At 36.6% G+C, this 23577-nt stretch overlaps 1 protein-coding gene across 9 annotated transcripts in view; it reads right to left on the bottom strand.

Annotated features, from left to right (window-relative positions):
- Positions 1–1273: 1273 nt before the first annotated feature.
- chrm3a (cholinergic receptor, muscarinic 3a) overlaps positions 1274–23577 on the bottom strand; it is a 122138-nt gene continuing 99834 nt past the window's right edge. For all 9 annotated transcript variants that reach the window (XM_051867339.1, XM_051867340.1, XM_051867342.1 and 6 more), the window contains one exon: positions 1274–4922. In XM_051867339.1, coding sequence (XP_051723299.1) covers positions 3116–4903 — 1788 coding nt within the window. In that variant the 5' untranslated portion in view covers positions 4904–4922 and the 3' untranslated portion in view covers positions 1274–3115. The remainder of the gene's footprint in view (positions 4923–23577) is intronic.

Here is a 23577-nt window from a genome sequence, read left to right as displayed (position 1 = left end):
ACTCATTCAGCATTTCATTTATGTAATATAATAAACAAAAATGAAATTATGATTTTTTTGTATCCCTTTTCTATTTAATCCATTCTAAATCTACACACTGAATGTCTGAAAATAGCAAAGGAATTTCATCTGTGTGACGGACACAGTGCGCCAGTGCAGCGTCATGTGAGCTTACAGACTGATCTCATAAACTGATGTACGCCTGTGGCCAGCAGGCCTCAAATCAGTGTTATCCTCCAGTCTTGTGGTATCAGACCCTTTCCTGTTAGCCCTCAACTGATTTATACAATATTAATTTTAATGCAGAACACAGCTTGTACCTGTGCCTGCAGCAAAATGTGACATTTTCGTATCAAAAAAAAAAAAGAAAAAAAAAAGATTAGTACTGAACAAAATTTCAGATATCAATCAAGTGCAAGTTAAGTACAGCTTTAGGTACTTTACACACACGTGCACGCGCATACACACACACACGTCTGGTTTACCATCCTTGTGGCGACTCTCCATAGACGTAATGTTTAGTGTCATAAACGTGTACACGTATACACACACACATACACGCGGTGGTGCACCTATCATTATGAGGACATTCCATAGGCGTAATGGTTTTTATACTTTGCAAACTGTTGTATAGTATGTTTTAAAGCCATTTTTATTACGAGGACTCAGGAAATGTCCTCATAAGCAATATTTACGTTGTAATACCAGTGTAATACCCATGTAATTATACAAATTAGTGTCCTCAAATCATACAAAGCAGCACACACACACGTCCGGAAAGTTGAAACAACTGGAAAATGGTCTTTCTGTATTAATTTAGTTTAGTTCAACATGATCTTCACTAAAAATTAAACCTTTTCATCAATAAGGCTATTGATAAGCCTTATCACATCTCTTTTGGATATATTCCTCACATCAGTCAGTTGTGTACAACCTCAGGTTTACTGCTGTATGATTAGTCTTGAAGTTCACTGCTAATCCAAATTGATCTAATATGCATTAAGAATGAACAGGAGACCTAACAAGACAGAAAAGCATAGAGAGAAGTACTAAAAGAAAATGCATACTTGCCTGGATGGAGTCTCGAGTAAATTGAGGGAACAAATATGTTTTTGTGACATTCGGTGGGCTGCTCCTCTTCCTAGATCACATGAATACTGTCATCACATGGCTTCTCTTCCTATTACATGCCGCCAATAGCAATTGATGCATCTTCTTTCATAAACAGAGTGTTAGGTGTTTATGCCTTAACAAAACAAACCAACAAACAAGTTTCCACAAATATGTTGTGTATTTACTAAGAGCAACAATGCATTTTAAAATGTTACATTTATTTTGAGAAACAATCCGAGGAAAAAAAAATGCATTTTGTACTGGGCTGTATTTTTGAAACATTCAGCAGTTACTACAAATCTGACAGTAACTCTATCATTAAACTTTGACTTGTACACAGCCAGTTTGGAACAAAACGAGAACACAGTCACAAACAACACTGTACAGAAGCTCAATTTTAACTTTGATCTTACAAGGCCTTACAAAACTTACAGCCTTTTTTGCAATGTAAAACATAAAAACATATAAAAAAGTTAGTTTTGTTACTCTAATACAAATGGTGAGTAATTTACAAATCAGGCAATTATTCGTAATTCCTCAAAACACCAGGGTTGGAACTGAATAGTAAATGTAAAATTTGTGTAATTTCCAAAGATTATTTAATTATTTAATTCATTTTGACAAAAAAGTGTGAAGAATGGTATTTAATTGTGTATTTCAGTATACATAAAATGCTATGAATTTATCCTTAGCAAGAAAAAGAGTAGGCCATTTATTCCACAAATGTTTAAAATTTGATTTCCATTGCAGAAGGTAATTAAAAAACAACACATCAATTGAGATGTGATGAAAATATTTTAAATATACACAACGTTTAGATACATGACAATGCATGTACTCTAAGTCCACTGTTGAACATTGTCAGTGGGGAAATTAAACTGTGCGTGTTTAAAATTTTTTATTATCTTCACAGGGCCAACGGAGCCCTTAATTGAAGAAACATGAATGTTTGATTGATAGGTCTAAATTTGGTGTGCTTTTTATTAAAGAAATATGCAGCTACTTTAGATAACCAATTTGGCTTACTATATTAAAACCTGGCCCTCCAAAATAATGTGGTGATAAAGTAAACATTTTGGTTGTAAATGGAATTACATCCCAGCACACTAATGTCAAATTCTGAATGATGATAAAAACATTCTTTAGATTTCATAATTGATTTCACAGCTAGCCCAGTATAATCAGTGCACAATCGTAAAAGTTCAAACATAAGGCATTCCAAACATATACAAACAAACTCAATGTGCACTGAACACGTACATTATAGCTATTGAAATACTTGTAGCAAAACGAATGTAAACAACCACGCTTTATACAAGAGCAGCTTATGGAAGTGCTGTTTATGAATAACCAAAAAAATCTCAACAGGAGAGAAAAAACCTACAAAGTGTTCAACTGTGGCTCACATGTTGCAGAAGAACACTTACACTTACCAAGACAGCAAAGATACTGAACCTCTGTGTGGGACGCTTTCACAGAAATCAGAAAATTTCACTTACAAAACGAAATATCTTATTATTATTCACCGTAAATACTTTGATATACATCGCCTTATTTAAAAATCACATTTTAGTTTCTGTTCATTGACAAGAATGCGATATCTAATATTCAACCCTAAAATATTCAAACAAATAATTGAGAGTATCACATCCGATCAACTCTCTGAGGTTCAAGATATACAGTCTCCATTTTAAATGTACTTTTTTATATGTTGCTGCTGAACTCCTGAAAGTTGGCACTGCCGATTTAAAGGCATACTGTATAAAAGTCCACAGGAAGTATTTATGGCAATTGCACTTGCTCAGTTGTGAAGCTCTATGTACACTAAATCACAGTGCCTTTTAATGTTAAAATCTAGTGACCCGGGATCTTAAGAGACTGAACTACACATCCACATTGACACTCACACATTAAAGCTTCAGTATATAGTACAGATACTTGGAGAAATCACCCCTTGCAGCTTACATTTTAACGTTAGCAGTTTAGCCTCACCACCTAGCTGCTATGTGGAGTCTATTGGTATGCTTCTGTGAAACCTCACAGCCTGTCTTTGTGGAAAGCTTGGCTTGCTTTTTTTCTGATCCCAGCGACATAGCAGGATCATCTTGAAAGTGCTACGAAAAGTCTTGTTGCAAAGGGCATAGCACATAGGATTCACTGTACTGTTAACATAGCATAGCCAATAGCCTAGCGCCCAGAGGTTCTCAGGTATGCAGCCATTGCAGAAAGTGTTTACTAGCACCATGATGTTATAAGGCGTCCACGTTATAATGAAAGCGAAAAGGATGGCGCTTAAAGTTTGTGCTGCTTTCTTTTCTTTTATTAGCGACATGCGCTTCCGCTTGGTGATTTGCGTCCTTGCACGAGCTGCGAAACGCTTTGCTAGAGCTGCCTCTTTGAAAGTAATCGGCGCTGAGGGAGATTTGATGGTAGCGTTGCCGCCATCTGCGTTTGGGTCCGTCGAAGGCCGTATGGAGGACATTGACTGAACTTTACCCATGCCTCCGACAAAACGTTTGTTCCCATTGGTGACGGAGCAGGAGATGCTGCCATCCCTGCCCTCCTTCTCTTCAGGCGACCGTAACGGATCTTCCTCCATGTCTAAATCCTCACAAGAAGTAACCTGGGAGCTTACAGCTGCCCTCATGCCAGGCAGATTGAGAACAATGGAGAAGATCGCCCGTGTGGTGGATGGCGCACTCTCGTCGTCGTCAGACGAGCCCGAGTGGTCGGCTGAAAGTCCAGTGTCATTGTTGTTCCAGCTGTCACTGCTGCTCTGATCTGCCTCCCGGTGCGGCCCACCTTTATCTCTGCCACCCGACTTCCAGCCCCAGCAGTGGAATCGCCCGCTAAGACCATGAAAGGAGCTTTGTTTGTGGCCAGGCTGGCCCAGTTCGAAGCTGCTGCAGCTTCTGGAGCTCCCCCCAGTAGCGTGGAGGTGGAAATGCGGTCGTTCGACACCCCCGAACCGTCCACCAGAGCCTTGTAATTCTGCAAGTTCCCGAGAACGGTTCTCCGTCTCTTTGTAAATTCGCCAGTACAGGACACTCATTATTGTCACCGGCAGGTAGAAAGCCGCCATTGCGGTGCAAAATGTAATAATGGGCTCGGAGAGAAACTGAATGTAGCATTTATCCGGTGGAACGGTCCTTTCTCCAACAAAATACTGCCAAAATAAAATGGCAGGCGCCCAAAGTATGAGCGACACAAACCATGCCAGGCCAATCATCACTCCTGCCCGCCTGGTGGTACGTTTGGCACGGTACGTCAGAGGCCTTGTAATGGAGAAATAGCGGTCAAAACTAATGACCAGCAGATTCATGACGGATGCATTGCTGGCTACATAGTCTATGGCTAGCCAGAGGTCACACGCCCAGTTTCCCATTGCCCACTGGCCCATGACGATGTAGGTAGTGTACAAGTTCATAGAGATGACCCCAATGATGAGATCTGCCACGGCTAAACTCAGTAGGAAGTAGTTGTTAACTGTTTTAAGCTGCCGGTTGACCTTAAATGACACCATGACCAAGATGTTGCCGATAATAGTAATAAGGGACAGCAGTCCTGTAAAGACAACGATGAGAATGACCTGCCAGAGTGAGTGGCCGCCCAGAGGATCATAGGATTGACCTTCAACCCCAACATTACTTCCATTGAGCTTGAAAACAGCACTGTGGTTGATGAGGCTTGTGTTCTGGAGCAGTGGCCACGGAGTGGATTCTGCGTAGATTCCCATTCCCGGGGCGTCGGATGGAGAGTACAGGTCCAACTCTGTGCTGTTGGAGTCCATTGTGCAGGCCGGGCATATTCTGATCAAGAATAGAAAATAATCAGTTTATGTTTCTCACATTTATGCCAAATGTTTGAAGTGAAAGTTTACAATAACTGCTCTCTATACAAAGTAAAGTAGGAGTACTTCTCTAGATAATGTAAGATTACTGTTGCTTTATATCTACACTAGAGGGCGATGTTGATCTATTAAATCAACATAAAACTTAGAAAGATTCAAATAAATCCATTTTCAAATACAACATAAGATATATTCTGTGAATCTTACTGCGTCCAAAAATGTTGAAAGCACTAGATCATTTTGTGGAAAAGAAATGAAATATTAATCCATTTGCTCTTTCTGTGAAATAAAAACAAAAAAACAAAAAACATATTCATTCATACAATTCATTTCATAAAGCCCTAAATTCCTTAATCTTAAAGAAATCCTTTATTATTATGACAATAAATCTGATAAATTATTGAATATAGTGTACCATACAAAATTAAGAAACTATTTTTTTTTTTTATTCTTTTTCCTCATGTATATTGTTGTGAGAACTAATGCTCATTACTGTCACACTGAAAATGTTTGTAAATGTACATTTTTAAATTTAAAATGTGGGGGGATTTTTTTTTTTTTTTTTTTTTAAATATGTAACCTTAAGTTGACTATTGCAAGTTGAAAATTCTCATTAAAATCTGTATGGTGGTATTTCACTTGATCTACGGAATTTAAATTCCACTGTTAAAAGAAAGTGAAAATTACTTTAGTCCCATGTGAATTAGACTTATAAATAAATCCAGTCTTTCTCATAAAGTTTCCACAGAACTGTCAAAACTTGTGAAACACAAACAAGCCCAGGTACCTCATTAATGGGAGAAAAAGCTACTTGGTGATTTTTACTTCAAAAGAGAATCACTTTAATAATGACCATTTTAATAACGTTAATGATAATGTTAAATTATATTGTGTATAAGTCAAAAGGAATGCATGTCGATGAAATCTGAGCCTTACTAATGGGGCTGTTGGGGATCACAAAACAAAAAAAGGTTTGGAAACACTGGTCTCGATGAACATTCAAAGGGATAATGGACATATAACACCAAGTTTATTATAAAAATTAAGAAACTGTACCATTTTAACAGAAATGTTAACCACCGTCTCTCTACAATAATTACATTCCATTAAATCGGAATACAATGTGTGCTAAAACTAGTTTATATGCTAAAGCACAAACTCTGCGTGTACTGACAACTAGCAGATCAAACTGTGCAGTGTTTCTGAAGAACATTTTCAAAATAGCTATTACGTTTCAGTGAAAAGCAGAACCGTCTGTGTGAGACAGTCTCTGAGCAAGCAGGCACATGAACAGCAGGAGAAAATGTTAACATTAAGAAAGATGAAAGATGGGCGAGGTGTTTCTTTATTCTGCGAGAGGAAGTTGTTGCAGAGCTTTCCCAGAATGCTTCATACAAACGCACAGTTAATCTCATTGATAGAGGCAGAGAATAGAATGTAACTGGCTCATGGCCAAGGACGGCTGAACGTCTCATCTATTCAGATGAAAGTGATATGTAGTTCTTGACCACAAGCTGCACACAAATACACACATCTTTCTGGAGAGAGAGAGAAAAAAGACCTTACAAAGTGGCAATTTAACTTCAAAAATAAGTCAAAAAGGCTGCTGACCGCTGCTCTAAAGGATGACAATCATAAAACAACATTCAGCAGAACAGACCTACATTACTAAATATAGTCAACATAAAATTTAAAAGAGCTGATTTTGAACTGAGAACATCTGTTTCTCTCTCAGTAACTTTTTCATCTTGATATGGCAGTGGGATGCGAGGAGGAAGACAAAGATGAGATTGAAAAGAAGGTGAGATGCAAGATTAGGGAACGACAGCCTGATCACATAATCACACTGTATAATCACATTGTCGCTAAGATACCATATATGGGCTTAAATATTTAAAACAGAGAAAAAGAACAAATGGATATGACCGAAGAGTCAGAGGTAATTAGCTATTGGATTCACTCTCAGTTCTACTACAGCGGAAATGAAGAGATAATTACTTTACAATAGACAGAGCAAGAATACATATATAGACACTGTGTTTAAAACCAAAGGAACAAAGCTGTCACAGTATCTGGTTTGTTAAAATTATATATCTCAGTGTTGTCTGAAAAAAAACTTTACATCAACTGCTTCATTTAGTACAAAAACAGTGCTTTTGTTTGTGTAACAGTGTTTAAATAATCTCTATAAAAGACATCAGTGTTTAATACATGTTCTGAAAAATATGTGTTTAACTAATCAGAAAAAAGATTCTGTTCCGACCCTTAATTTGGATAAACCAAGTTCAAAGCTGTTCTGCACGCACCTGCAAATCGCTTCCGTATTAAAAGTGGCAAGGATATATATCTACAGTATCATCTACATTTAATAAGTCAAATAAGAATTGTTTTATTTTTATTATGTCATGTCATGCCTAAGAAACACCTTTCAGATTTCAGAATATATGCAGAATTCTCCAGAATGGATTTTGAACATGGGAACATGCATTATATGGAGCTGAGAGTTTGGGGTCGGAAAAACTAATACCTTAGTTTTTTTTCATGTTTTTGAAACATTTCTTATTATCATCCATGTTGAAAACAGTTGTACTGATTAATACTTTAGTAGAAACCATGATGATTTTTTTTTTCAAGATTCTTTGATTAATAGAAATTTTAAAAGAACAGAATTCATTTGAAATAGAATTTTTGTCTGACATTTTAAATGGCTTAACTACAGGGCTTGACATTAACACCCGCCAAATGCGGGTGGATTTCAGCTGTTACAGGGCTTGAATTTCAGCATGGGATTGAGTGTATTGCACATAATTTTAATCATTCACACAGATTTTGCGCTCACAGCCAAAGTGTGCGCAAATAAAACCGGCTCTCAGTACTAAATTGAGTTCTTTTTCACTGCTTTTTTGTGCTTAAACAGTTAAATACACAGAAAATAATGTCAGTTCTGGTGAGTTTTCGTAAACACAGTCAGTTATGTTTTAAGTGAACGTAAACAATTGAAAAAGAAAACGCATGTGTAACAGTATAATGGATCCGTGCGTCAGGTCTTAAAGTGACAGCAGACTAATAAATCTGCTGCCAAATTATGAGATAATATGAAAAATTTCAATATGGCAGTTTTTCTGCATGGTATATTGATGTCTAAATTGTGGCGAGTGAAAACGCTGAGTGGCTAGTAACTTTGGAAAACCATTAGCCACAGTGGCTGGTGAGCAAAAAGGTTAATGTCAAGCCCTGCTTAACTGTCATTTTAATGCATCTTTGCTTACTGACCTGAAAAACTTTTGAATTGTGTAAATGAACACACAAGGTTAGGGAGATATGTAGAGCGTCTAAAAAGAGATATCAGACTCAATACATGTCCTTCAAATATAGACTGAATAGTGTTTAAAAACAGGTTTTGTAAGTAAAGGTTATAAAAGAGGTTTTATTAATTGCATTGGATGCTGTGTTTTTCAAAGAGAGTTTGATGTTAAATACAGGCTTCTTGTTCATTCATCTGAGTGAGATATCAGTGGCGGAGAGGGAATCAAATAACAAAAGATGAAGTCAGAGAAAAATCTAATTGGCATTGGGCTCTGATTCGGGCCCCTGCTCTCCTGCGTTCAGCTCTGTGCTTTTATCCTATTAGAGTTGTGCTATGACCTGAAACACACAAGCTCAGATGGAGGATTGCAAACATATTTTGTACAAAACTAGTGACACGCATAGTCGTAATTCCATTAAGTCATGGAATTTGGGAATTGTCTTAATTTCGGTTGATCCGCCAACAGCAGCTGATGAACGGGCTGTTGTCATGGTGACCATGGTGGATATGGAGGAAAGCGTAAGGGACACACAACCGCAAAACATACACCTATAGTCGATTTCAACTGTGAAATTCTTGGAAAATGAAACTGTAATATGATTCAAATGTAAAGATGTCAGAGGGCAGGATAAGAGAAATAGATTTCCATTTTTAAACCCTCCTTTTTTCCCCCTCACACACAGAGTATATGTACAAAAGCACAGCAGCATGCGCTCTCTCTGTCTCTTTCTCCCTCTCTCTCTTTCTCTCACATACACACACACACACACACACAGCTTGAAGCCTTTGATGACAGACCTGAGAATCAAACGAACATCTGGAGTTTACATGCATGACTTCAAACACATACTGTACATCAAACAAAGTTTTTGTGTGTAAAACTCCTCTTCGCATTTAAAGAATTATTTACAAGTCTGATGATGCCATAAAGACACAAGCAATAATTAATATTCAAAAGTGAAATACGCCTGTAAAGATAATGGACTGAAAACAGCAATGGCTGCTTTTGTTTTCATGTCTTCTGTGGGAAAACACACTTATCAGTAAAACATGTCTGGTGCTGTTCCCCCCTGGCGAGGTAGTTAAGTGTGAGGAGAGTGTGTGTAGTAAGAGGTGTGTGTGTGTGTGTGTGTGTGTGTGTGTGTGTGTGTGTGTGTGTGTGTGTGTGTGTGTGTGTGTGTGTGTGTGTGTGTGTGTGTGTCTGTCGTCGTGTGAGGCATGTGCAGTGAATGAGGATTTCTGAAGAATGATGATTAAATGTCAACACATTCTTTTCCAGAGTTTAAGGGAGATCCGTGATTGCCTCACACGGCCTTTAGCCGACAGAAATGTCAGCGATGTACGCATGCAGAACCTTGATCAATATGCCCGATTGGAATTGGAATTAATCACTGGCATGGGTACAATTATAGAAGCAAAGCCATAATTATCTCTCAATATCTCGATACGAAAGTCAGAGGAGATCAGTGAAGCATGAAAGACTGCTCTCTAACAGATTATTTACTGATCTCTTATGATTAAAAAGGTTGGTGAGGGATTCGTCCCTGAGCAACTTCCTTTGCCTCATTTTATTGCTGCATCTCTGACATTCTATTTTTTAGTCCTTTTCAGTTGTGTGTAATTTCACCAAATGGTTTATATATACACTGTATAAAACAATTTACAATAATACAATAAACAATAATAAGCTATTATATAAGAATTATTTCAGATTCTGCACTAACCAAATAATTAAATTTGTGACACTGCACAGAGAGTCAGATGTTCTTTCTTCCACTGAAGTTCAAGATGCTCTTTGAATCATTTCAAATCATGCTGGAGAACATGATCATCAGGTTTTAGACAGACTTTTGTCATTCATGCAGCTCAAATGTTTCTGTCATTAAAGTGAAAGAGACAAAAGAAAATAACAACAGACATTATAAAAATCATGTAGATTTTGAAATTCAACTTTTCATTGTTACACTAATATCATTTATAAAGAAAAAAAATAAAATAAAAATTTGAAAACTGTCCACTTTTCACCAGTGGACCCCACTAAACATATCGCCACCTTGGAAATTATAAGGTTCTATCTGCATTCTGAGCTGTTTTGAGATAAAGAGGGTATGCATACGTCACATAATTCCAAGGTGACGATTTGTTTATATTGTTTATAATACTAATTCGTTCAGTGTAAAGGTTGTTAATTTTAGTGAATGTATTTACTATAACTGGGCTGATACTACTTTTTGGTTCTCTGTCTTTTCCTTAATCACACTGCCCTTATTCACCTTTCTAGTAGTGTTTATTACCTGTTCCTGGCATTTCTAGTAGTGTTTACTGCCTATTTTTGGTCAAACGTTCTGGTTGGTTGGTTATCAGGAAGCTGTAATTCTCTGCTCGTCTGTTCTCAGTATAAACACCTCATTCCTTCCTCCAACCTGGATCACCTGAGAGATGTTTGTATACATCACTAGAGGTAAACAGGTTTTCTGTGAAGCCAAAGCAATTTGGAGACCTTGTTACTGTCTAGATGAAAATGCCAGTCAGAATAAAATCTTTTTCATCAGCACTCGATATCAGACACAGGGTCCTCTGTAGGGTTAGATTATTTCATCAGCACGATGGACTAATTTATACCCTTTACCTCTGCATGTACAACAACCTGACATCACGAATTTGAGCGGATGATAAGGTGAGATTATGTATGTGCTACATACCAAAGCTGTGACCACATGAAAAGTGATCATACAAGACTGGTACAACAGAAAACACGTTACTTTATCCAGTCATCGACATTGCATCTGTATCGACCCACCCTGGTGTAAGTAATACCTTAATCTCAGGCAGGCCAAAGAATCCATCATATACTCTGTCAAGATCCACATCCCCGAGGCAGCAGCCTACCCTCTCTCCCTCTCTCTCTCTCTGCGATTGGCCAGCATTTAATTAATCTGCTTTGAAAAGCTGGAACTGATCCACTACAAAAGGATTCACATTTGAGAATGCACATTTTTTTTTGGAATATTATCACACCATCATGTGTTTTAACTCCCGTACAAAAATTGGGTCTCATTGTGAAATCTATGTACAAACGTTTTCACGAACAAATCATGATTGACCAAAAACTTTCGTACTAAAATTTATTCGAAATTTCCAAAAAAATTAGGAACAACTGAAACCATGCGTAATCAAAAAGCACTTTCTCTGTGCGGCCTTATAATCATGTTAAGAAGTTATATTTCATCTTAACATGACTATTATATTTTATATTATAATCTAAAATAAATAAATAAATAATAATAATAATAATAATAATTTCATCTTAAATGCAAAGTTCTGTCATGAATCTCTAGATGGCGCAGGCTGATAGGTTAGTCTGCTTAACCCTGCCACCGGGAAAATGCAACAAAGGGGGTGAGGCCATGTTGGGCTGCTTTAGAGAAGAGGAAGAGTTGTTGTAGTAGAATGTTGCTACCATGTCGCCATTTTACGCCGGACTGCTTCACAAACAAGGGTCAATTCAACGCTGGATTTGCACAAAAGATTAACATGATGGTACATGCTAGTCAATGAGTTGAATCAACTGCAACAGCAACTACATAAATTTATCCACTAACCATTCAGAAACATCCAGATGCATTCTAAAAGTTGTAACTTCTTCCAGAGTCTGCCCATCAGTGTCAGACTCCGGTCTGAACAATGTAAGGCTGAACACTGTTACTTACAATTGTTATTTTGGCTGCATGAGATTCTCCAGCTTTGTTGTTGTTAAGCAACCAAAGTGCGAGCCGTTAAAGCTCCGCCCTCTTCTGGAAAGGGGGCTAGGAGCAGCAGCTAATTTGCATTTAAAGGGACACACACAAAAACGACATGTTTTTGCTCACACCCAAATAGAACAAATTGACAAACTATAATAAATGATCTGTGGGGTATTTTGAGCTGAAACTTCTAGGGCTGCAGCAACTATTCGATAAAATTGATAATAATCGATAATGAAGATCATCGACAACGATTCTCATTATCGATTAGTCAGGTCTGCCCACAGTGCACAGAAAATTTCTGCCAGTCACGTCACATTACAGCACTGAAATTAACACATTTCTATGGACAAAAATGCATCTAAAAATAGTGGAGGAAACAGAGTGAGCTGCTGCAGGAAAGGTACGTGATTCAAGCTGCCCAAAACATGAGAATTCTTTATTTTAAACTTCAAGCTAATGCATTAGCATAATGGCTTGCCCTGTCAGGCGCTCTGACAGATGCATGTGCGTCCTCAGCTCAAAACGTTCATTCTACGGCTATATCCTTATCTGTAAATCTTATAAATTCACACAAGTATTTCCATTTTGTAAAAATGTTTGTCCTGACAGTCCGCGTTAAACTTCTAACTTTACTGAATAAGCACCGACGTGCGCACCCGCATCAGACAGACGGAACGCGGTAGAGAGGGAGACAATTAATATTCAGCGCAAAAATATTAATTTGCTGAAATATCTGTTGTTTTTAAAGTTAAATTTAGATTTAAAAGTCAACATGTCATTCAATTATAAGAGTAGTAACTGTAAAGGGATAACAACATGTAATTGAATATAAATGTAAGATGTTTCTTATAGCCTATATTTTACAGGATAAAGAAATTACAGTAAGAGGTGATTGTGTCCAGAGTGAATGTGTGTGTTCCTGCAAAACATTTATCGTGCCTGTTGCTTAACACTGAGTTTGTTTTTTTTTGTTTTTTATTATCTTTATTACTGTCTTAATTTTTAATGTAGATTTTAAACTATATTCACTATACAGTGCTTAACAAATTTATTAGACCTCTGCCACCCAATGTAAGGTTTATGCCACAGCTGTCCTAAACTATCAGTATTGGTGATTACCAAAATCATTTTCATGTTTCTGTAATGGTTAATACACCAGTATGTGTAAGCTCTTTAGTCACAGCAGTATTTCTAATGTTACAATATAATTATTGTTGTCATCCATTATTTTTTGATTTTACTGTTTTACAAGAAAGGCAGAAAAAAAGTAAAGCACTTTATAGTTGTTGTTTTTTTGTTTTTGTTTTTTTTTCAGATGCCCAATTACAGTTTTTTTGATATTGTATGAATAATGACGATTTAGTTGCTTCAGTTTGTTAATTGCCTAACAAATGGCTATAACAGTTTTTGATATATTCCTAAAATATTTGTGTTCTCTCTTTATTATGACATTTAGCCTAGTCTAATAAATTAAGCACTGTATGTTTTCATAGCATTCAAATGGCACATTTGTTTGAAGTACATTGGGCAGGATGTGCAATAGTATGTTTTTTGTCAAAAAAAAAAAAAACAAGTAGGATTTTTATCCAATTAATCGAAAAAACAATCGGGCAACTAATCGATTATCAAAATAATCGTTGGTTGCAGCCCTGGAAACTTCAGAAAAAAAATAGAAAAGAAAAAGATAATCTGCAAGAGATTTAGACATAGTAAATAGCAGGTGCAACAGGTCTTTGTAACCTCTCTTCCCTTATCCTTGATGGGCAGACCACATGCAGTTCAACAACCTTTTATTGAAGCACCAGGGCTGTGCTTCTGAGTATTACCCAGCCTCCAGGAGCACCCAGAGGAATGCTTACACTGGCAGAGATAAAGATAAACACGGTCAATGCAGCACAGTGTTTCAAATCCAATAACTTACATAAACTGTTTTTACTAACTGTGCAGGCACATGGCTACATTAGTGAATCTTGGGGGAATTCCTGTAATACACTAGCTTATATTAGCTTGTGCATATAATTTGTTGGTCATAAAATGCCTTTGCATAATAATGGTAAACTTTGGAAACATATGCCACCCTTTGTGTTATGCTTGAGCATGCGTAAAATAAATTAAAACGTATACAACTGAGAACATGGACAGACATGCATGTTTGAGTGCATGCTCGATTGCAAATAACGTCCATGTGCATACTTAAGTTGCAGAAAACATGTGCCTGCATGTATAACTTTGTGTGAGAAGGCCAGATTTACTAAAATCTCTTCAGTGTGTGGTTGCGATGCAGACCATTTCAAAGGCTCATGGGATTCCTCAGAAGAGAGTTTATGAGGGGGTAAAACAGAGCCCACCATGCAACAGAATCCATTGCCTGCAGTGCCAAAAAAAAAAAAAAAAAAAGAATCTCCACCTAGTTACAATTAACACTTTGAAATGCTCGTTTACATGTATTTGGAAATATGCCTGGTTATAATGCTCTACTCCATCATTTGATGAGGTATTGCTTCCAAGATCAATAGAAAAAGTTCTCTTAGAAATGAAACTGTTTACTACCTGCTTTTCACATGTGAAAAGGGAGCAATCCACAGATCTAATTGTCATAAGTAAATATCCATATATATATATATGGATATTTACTTATGACAAATATATAAATAAATATATATTGTTACGTCCAAAGACGTATTTATTTTTGTGACAATTGCATATTGCACTTTGGTATGGTTGCTTTTTGATTTCCTCTGTGTCTCCTGCTCTCCTCTGGCTCCTCCCACTCTTTCACTCTGGCAGGTAGCGTGATTGCTTCCCCAGCAGAACCTGCTTACCATCCATGAGGGAAGCAGCATAAAAGCAGAGCACAACTCTCAACTGATGAGAATCCTTTTCCAGAGCATGATCTGTATTTGAAGCTGTGGTGCATCCTTTGTGGAACTGTATGATTGTTTGCATTTTTCCCCTTTGGTCTAAAACGCTGTTGCCTTAGCTGCCTGTTTACCACTGAATGCTTTTGTCCTGTTAAACACTTGAGCCTAGTACTGTTGTTCTGTTGTGACCTGCCCCAGTCTACAACTTTGGTGTACAGGTATCTTGTTTTTTTTTTTTGTTTTTTTTTTTACCTCTGTATGCATCTGATTGTTTATTCCTTAATTATTGTTTGGGAACTGTAAGGAGGTGGGCACCATTTTGTTTTGTAATCCCCTGTTTCCTCCTGGTTTGTGGCTAGACAGGAAGTGAGTGTAAATTCTGTTGTTGATTATTATTATTATTATTTTTTTTTTTTTCCCTTTTCTTTTCTTTAAGAGATTTAATAAGAATTTAACTTCCAAGTTAGACTAAACTTTTGTTTGTTCTTTTGGCATTGCCCCCTTCTGAAGCCTTTGTTTCCCCCTTAAGTTGTAATTTTTTTTTGTTCTAAAGAAACCTCGCTATGCTTTGCTAGCCTTTAATAAAGCTTTAAAAAAAATCTTGTTGTGGTGCTGTGGCAGGGCCCAGACAAATGCTCTTAAAACCCTTAACTTTGTTCCGTTCTCTAAAACAACCCCTAGACCCTCGTAGGACGTAACAATATCCATATAATCCATATACACTGTGTGCAGAATTATTAGGCAAGTTGATTTTCTGATCATATTTTTTTTTCCAAGCACATTTTACCAATTCCAAACCACATCAATCTTAATAACTCATTAATAGATCATTTATCTGATATATAGTGATATATAGTTGTTCATGAAGGCTGGAAGTGAAAAATGCCTTATATTCAGGTGTGCATAATTATTAGGCAGATTTTCTTTTTCAGATAAAATAAGCCAAAAAAGAGATTTAAAACAGACTGAAAAGTCAAAAATGATTAAAAGCCCATGGGAAGGATGCAATACTAATGCAATACTAGAAATAGCAAAGATAAAGCATAACCAATGAATAGCGAAAGGATCATTGGGTCAGCAGGGTCAGACAAAAACAGGTGGAAAAGAAAAAAACCCTAAAACATAGACAGGTTGAGAGTGAGTCTTGAAGGACCAGCACCACATCCTCTTGTACCACTGTTTGAAGAATTCATCTTCCAGAATCTGGCAGTAAGTTTTGGGCATTCATTTTTAGTCCATCTCTGCAAGACGGACTTCAGTGTAGGAGATGGAATAAAACTCCCAAAACTTACTGCCAGATTGGTAAAATGCGTTTGGAAAAAAAAAAAAATAAAATATGATCAGAAAATCAACTTGCCTATAATTCTGCACACGGTGTATATATATATATGGATTCTATGATGAATAGAAAGTCGTTATTCGAAATAGAAACTGTCATATTTGATTTACTTTAACTTAATGCATCCCTGCTGAACAAAAGACAAAAAATATATATTTAAAAAGCGTGTATATATATATATATATATATATATATATATATATATATGCGCTGGGTAAATAAATTCAGACCGCTTATTTGCGTACCAACATAATTGACAGCTAATGCACAATCACCATTTTAGATCGACTAACTGTAATACTGTATAAAATTTCCATTTGAACTGTATGCATAATAAATCAGTCAGCTTCAGAGCAAAACGCAAAGCTGTGACATTCACTGACGCGCTTCACTCGGCAGTGCTAAAACCAGCAGTACATAGACTTACTTCCTGGCAACCCATCAAAATAACAGCTTGCTGATTTTAGGTTTGAAAATGTTGAAAATTCATACAAAAACAAAAAAGTAAAAAAGATTTTTTTATTTTAAATATAATAGTATTATCACACTTTATTATTTTGTTTATTATTTTATTTAAAAAGTAACTGAATAATGTGCAATAATGCTATTATTAATTATTTTATTTTTATAGTTATATTTAATGGGTCACAGTGTGAGCACCAACTTGAATCTCCATATATATATATATACACATACATACATACATACATATACATATATATATACACACACACAAACAAACTTACATCTTTGCTACTGACTCACTCGTATAAAACACACACTTTATCGTTCTGGTAGGGAAAAGTCTGCTTAAAATACACATATCATTTTTTAACCTATTACAACATATGTTTTTCATAACATTAAAATAAAACTGCCGTCATAGCAATCATTATATTAAACACATTCTGACCATGCCATTCTGTAAACTTCCTCCACCGTGTGTGCCTATGAATACTCTCCATATCTGTATGTTGCACAGTGATAGTCAGGCCTTACATGGCATCCTGAGGCAGGACTCTTGCACAGACCTGTCTGAGAAAAGAAGCACACTCAGTCTCCAGTGTAAACACAACAGCATGAGAGGAATGCTCAAGCTGGGAGTAGCAGAGGGCTTACTGTAGGTCAGACATCAGCTTAGGGACGCCCATCGGTGCAACTTAAATCAACAGCATGTTAGAGCTGAGATGATCATACACATGTAAGGGTCATGAATGCATTGTTCTTGATGGATGACTGTGGTCCTGTTTACACCTGGTATTAACATCCACCTCGGGCAATCACAAGTGGTCAGCCGAAACACGTTGCTGTTTACACCTGGTAATAACATGCATCTCAAATGCGTCTCCTGTGACTACTTGTAATCATATTTTGAGGGAGAATGATCCCTCTGATCTTATAACTACATACTACATCTCATCACTTTCCACATCAATGTGTTACTGAGTTGATAAAGCAAAAAAATTGTGAAAAATAAAATCAATGCAAACAATTCTCTTAAATATGTCTAAACACAAATAAGATGTTTTCTGTTAGAATTCTCACTTATTAATAATAAAAATAACTTAATATCTTCATTTTATCTCTTGATGTTACAAGCAACTGACACTTGTTGTAAAAGGTCTGAAGAGAGTTTTATCTTCACACATTCAGGCTATATTTGATTTCGCGCTGCCAGGGAAAGCAAAAGTAAAAATCACCAGCGTGTGTGAAATGCGCTATACAGATAAGCTTGACGTGCCTTATTAAGTCTAATAACAAGCACAAACTGAGTTAAATAGAAACTGACGTGCAAGCAAAAAGGTTTCTGTCCTACGGTGTTTTTTCTACTTTACCACAGTAAAGAATGCGAATAGCCTATAATAGGCCTAAAAGCGAACGAAAGGAAGAAACGTTATAATCCCCTGCGTGAGTGAAGATTTGGGAAAAGAAACAGAGATTCCATGTTCAGTGAAATAACTAATGGAATATTTTTAAATTCTCTGCTTATCGGGTGACCAGATCGCGATTCGCAAAACAGAATACAAAGCTTAAATGTATGGACTCACGTACCTCTCTCATTCGGCATGAACCAAAATGTTTCCATGGCTGCGATGTCACATTTAATTGCTAACCTATTATTTCTTTTGTAAACAAAGCTTTTTGCTTCACTCGTGTCATATTCAAGTAAATACAATAAATACTGGCACAGCCCTATCATGGTTACCGAATATACCTGGATTCTCGGTACTACCGGTACTACAGAAATGCTGGTATCGTCACATTTTTAAAATTTCAGTACCGACTTGGTACCGAAGTACCGGTACTTTTGACAACACTAGTTTGAATAATGTAAACTTACAAAGATTGACTGTCTGATATACTCAAAATGAATTATATCTCATGTTTAATCACTATCTTCAGTACATAAGAGCAAGCCAGAGGCAAATTTCCAAAGGACTGGCCAAGATAAAGCTGTTTTCGGTGGTTACGTGACTGCTGACGGCCTGGAACTCACATCTACGTCTAAACAAATTATCAAAGAGGCACTATGTTTATATATAAACTGCATATTTGAGGTTTAAACAATTACATTCTTGCCTAAAAAAACCTTTTAAAACTATATTCCATGCCACAATAACAGTAAAATTATAGTGGGTTTGCTCTTCCACCATTGACGCTCGCTGTGCGAAAAGCTGCCAGAACAGATCCGGCAGAAACAAGCGTAGTGATACAAATTGTCCTAATGTGTTGTTAAATATCAGTAAATTTCAGTACATTTATGTTCCTGCCTATTTAAGGGTGAAGTGGTCAAGTGCTATCCTACTGTGATCTGATTACTGAACATGCATGTTTTGTGGGCTATATGCTTTTATCTGATGAGTAAAGTAAACACATACAGCATTCTACTTGAGAGCTTGGGCAAAGGAAAACAACTCACATTTGATTCCTTGCGAGGATGTTTTATTCCCTGCAAGTTCAGTGCAATTATTTTCCACAGAAGCAAACTCATCTCCTCTGGATATGTCTCTGTACATTTCATTGACTCCTGGGTTGAAGCAAAATGAATGTTCCCTTTTCCCTTTCATCCGACCATAACCCTGCAGCCAAAATTGCATTAAATATTCCTTTTATATCTTCACCTTCGGAGGGCAGTGCCTTGTAATTGCTTGGCTGCACTGTATGCCAATAAATAACTAACAAAAAAAATAGGGGGGAAAAACAAACTCTGATTTCTGGTCATACTGGAACAGATCCTGGGAGAAATGAATTCCGTATTCATTACAATGACACCATGAGGACATGCTTGGAATTTAGTATGCTCGAAAAACATAATCTGGGAAAAACAGTTCAGTTTTTTCCTGCAGCGTACAAAATGTATCTACAAGCGATGTGTACACAGAGTGAACAGTATATTGGCAAACAAGATGCCTGAGGCGCCATGAATATTTAAGAGCTTTTTTAAATATAGAAACAGCAAAGTGAATCGTTGTACTTCAGTCAGATAAGGGTCTTATCAGGGACAGATCCATAATCACTAATACCTGGCTGTCTGAAACTGTATGTTTAATTTCTCACAGTTGCACACATGCATGTTCTGGCAGAAATGAAAAGAGAAGGAATAAAAAGGCACTATGTACACAATATTGATAAAATTATATCGACCTGCAAAACCACATGCCAGTGGAACATGTAGAATTTCCTGAAAGCGTTGAAGGCAAGCATGGTGATAGATTAGTTGTGCTGGTATATTAATGGTAGGCACTTAGTGGCTTGGTGGGGTGTCATAAGTGAGGTCAGCATAATATATAAATAACTTAAAAATGAACACGAACAGAGAAAAATTATTTATTTTTCTTTAAACAAAAACTGATGTTATTTACTCTAATAATGAATGTTTTTGCTCATTCTGTGAATAATTAATCATGTTATTTCAAATAAAAATAAAAAATCTTTGTAATATTTCATCTAACTAATAACTTGTTCTTCCTCTGAAACAACTTTTATTTCTAAAATCACTTAGGCTGCAGGGGTTGCTTGACAATGCAAACAAAAAGCCAAATAGACAAATTCAGACTCAGTCTAGTGCCATTCTGTTATTTAAAGTCCCCCTGTAGTCAATAATTTTATCCCTTAAAACTATCCCATGAATATTCAAATTAGCCCTGCCTCCACTCAATCGCACAAGCTCAGAATACCTGATCCACTCAGTCAAATTTATTGTAGTAAACGCTGCACAATGGCAAATGGAAATACTGGTTTAATTCAACCATGTTTGAACCAGAAACTGATTTAGAAGAAGAAGTGGAAGAGTCGTCTACAAGTCGATGTATCAGAATGGTAATGCATTTTATGTATCACTCCTTACAACGTCAGACACATAACAGTAATTAATATGATTAGCCTATTGCTTGACTATATTATCAAACAGCTAATAATGTGTTAATAATGTTACACAAACCATGTTTCCGTTTGCCATCTCAGTCTGCCTTCTAAAAAAATCAGCATCCTTAGAAACGCTTTGAACAACTTAGACCACCAGTGGAGAAAGGCATATAGTTCATCGTAATATAAATTATATACATAATTCATATTACTAAATGTATACAGTTTTTCATATCAACAGAAAAATAAACCTGGATAACTGGCTTCTCTTGAGACATTCCGCATCACAAGCATAGTTAATGATATGCTAAAGTCTGCTCGCACGTTGACATGATTGGTTACAAGCTAATTTGTGAGGTAGAGAACAAGGGAGATTTCAAACCACGTTTTTGAGACTGTCTTTGGTTCACTGCAGTTTTAAGGAAAAAAAAAAAAAAAAAAAAAAAATCAGGAATGGTGTTTACTTATGCTTTAAGACAAACCATGTGCAAATTCATATTAAAAACACCACAAAGACAAACAATTTCAAAAACTTGATTTTTACCACAGGGGGTCTTTAACATCTACACTGTCAGAAAAAAAGATATGGTGCTTGTCACTGGGGCAGTACCCATGGTACAAAAGTGAAAAGGTACATCTTTGTACCTTACTTACCCCCTAAATGGTGCATATTAGTACCTTTTTACCTTTGTACCTTAGGGTACGGCCCCAGTGACAAGCACTGTACCTTTTTTTCTGACAGTGTACTTTTTACCAGTCAATAAATTTCAATAAAGTTCTGTTTCACTCATAATGTCAACTTATTGAAGTCAAATGGTTTTCAAATGACAATCCATGTTGACTTTAGATGATTATGATTAATAAAATGAAGATGTCCAATGTGTTATACGGTAATTACAGTGTGTTGCCATCGTACTTCATAATACATGTCTGACAGCTTAAAATGCTTATAATGTGTCAAAGTGTACAATTACTTACAGCGCATTTATAGAGAGGTCGTCATGTTGCTCTACTTTTGGCGGCTAGCAGGCATTCCCACTTGACTAGCGAATCACTGCTCATTTTCATAAAGTCTGCTCAAAATTCAACAGTTGCCAAAAGTCCCTGTCACTTCGAAAAATGAATTAATTCCAGTCACTTTCTCACTTTTGAGATTATTTCCCTGTTTATAATTTCCAAATGGTTCAGTTGGTGCCATCTCATTAACAGCCACTGAAGAGGTTACAGAAAAAAAACATCAGTTTCTGGCACTAAAACAAAAATGGAAATGGATCCGTTTCAAATGGAGAAATACTGGAAATTCAGACTCGGGAGATGGCTCAACCAAATTTATGTTTCAGATATTAATAAAAGTGAAGTGTATAATATCTTCGATGCCAAATATTTTCTCCTACTCCATTTAAATACGCAGAGACACAAGTACACCATTCCTAGGCTGATTTCCCAGATAACTGTAAACACTGTAGCTCAGTGGTGCTTTCAAAACATTGCTGTTTGTTTCAAGATCCAGGCCAGACTGACACAGCAACACCATCCCAACCAATGGCACGATATTGGGGTGGAGCTATCAGTTTGTCTGGCCAATGGCGGGCGTGTTCCTGTTTGAAAACAAAAAATATTTTTGCAACACTTTGCGCCAAATAAATTACACATTTCACCTTTAAATCTGGCAGTGGAACTATAAGTGTAATCTTTAAGAATGGCGAGCGTGTACCGAATGCATCATTTCAGCACAGTTAGATGCTAAACGAGGTGCACATATTATAGTGAACAAAGAGCAGAAGTGAAGCACTGACAGCCCCTCAAAACCAAGTGTGTCACTGCAATAACACACAGTACATCATTCTCTTTGCTGCATATTTTTGTTCCAGAGAGGCATTTAGGTGGACTTAAAATATCTCCTGAATATCTGATGTCTATATCAAGCAAATATTAAATCACCAAACTCAAAAGTGCACTAATGTAGCAATTCTGGAATAACCAACCAAAAGTTAATTACATATTTTAATAGCATGCAAGTAGATCAGTTTTTGTAATAACAAGCTACTTTTTATTGAAAGTAGCTGTATAAAATTTTTTTAAAAAAACCCAGCATTGCTATATTTTATGCCATATTTCAATGCACACAAACCTTTACAGTCGAGCACAAACCTTTACAGTCGAGCAAGCTAAGAAAGCAATAAAACATGCTTATCTGAACTGTTCTTGATCTCTCATTTATAGCATTGGGAAGGTTAATTTGCATGGTTCATGTAAATACAGTAAATGATTAACTGAAGTCCAGGCTCTGTAGCAAAATATTTAGTTAAATGCTACTGTTTCAAAGTAACTTCCTAAAAATTGATGTAGCACAATGCTACGCTTACATTACATTACTGCAGATGAAATGGCTAAGGACGCAACAGCCTGCCAAATACTCTGAGGAGAAAGAAAAACAGAGAGAATGAGAGCCAGAGAAAAATACAGAAGGTGTTTCTATTACAGAGAACATGCACACCAGAGTTTCCCCTCAAGTGTGAATCAATTCAATATTAAATTGTATACAAATTTAATGTGGACTGTGAGAGGTACAGAGCTCTGATCCCAAACCAGCAATAATAATACCTCATCTCTGAAGTGCTCCCCTGAGATACCTTAAATCTACAAACCTGAGCAAACGAACTCTTGTCTACTTAAAATGTGTTTTTTATGCCTGCTCTTCCCCATGGAGAGCATTATCTTAAGGCTATTATGTATTTCTCTATACTGTAATGTGATGATAACTAGCAGGGGCTTCCACAGGGAGATGGCTGAGTTATCTTGAGTGCCTGACAGGGAGCTGATAGTGTTGTATTACTGTGGTTTGTGGTCCTGAATTCCCAACGCATTCCCAACAAAATAAAATACCTCACACCAGTTTTTTTTTAGCAGCAGCCGTGGTTTATAGCGATTAAACATAAGGCATCTGTTGCTGCATACCCATGGCTGTCTAAGAACAATATATGGGTAGTCCATAA

Source organism: Ctenopharyngodon idella, chromosome 17 (assembly GCF_019924925.1).
Source record: "Ctenopharyngodon idella isolate HZGC_01 chromosome 17, HZGC01, whole genome shotgun sequence".
NCBI classification, from domain to species: Eukaryota; Metazoa; Chordata; class Actinopteri; order Cypriniformes; family Xenocyprididae; genus Ctenopharyngodon; species Ctenopharyngodon idella.
Note: the sequence above shows the minus strand (reverse complement) of the source record. Positions and strands in the feature narration are given on the sequence as shown.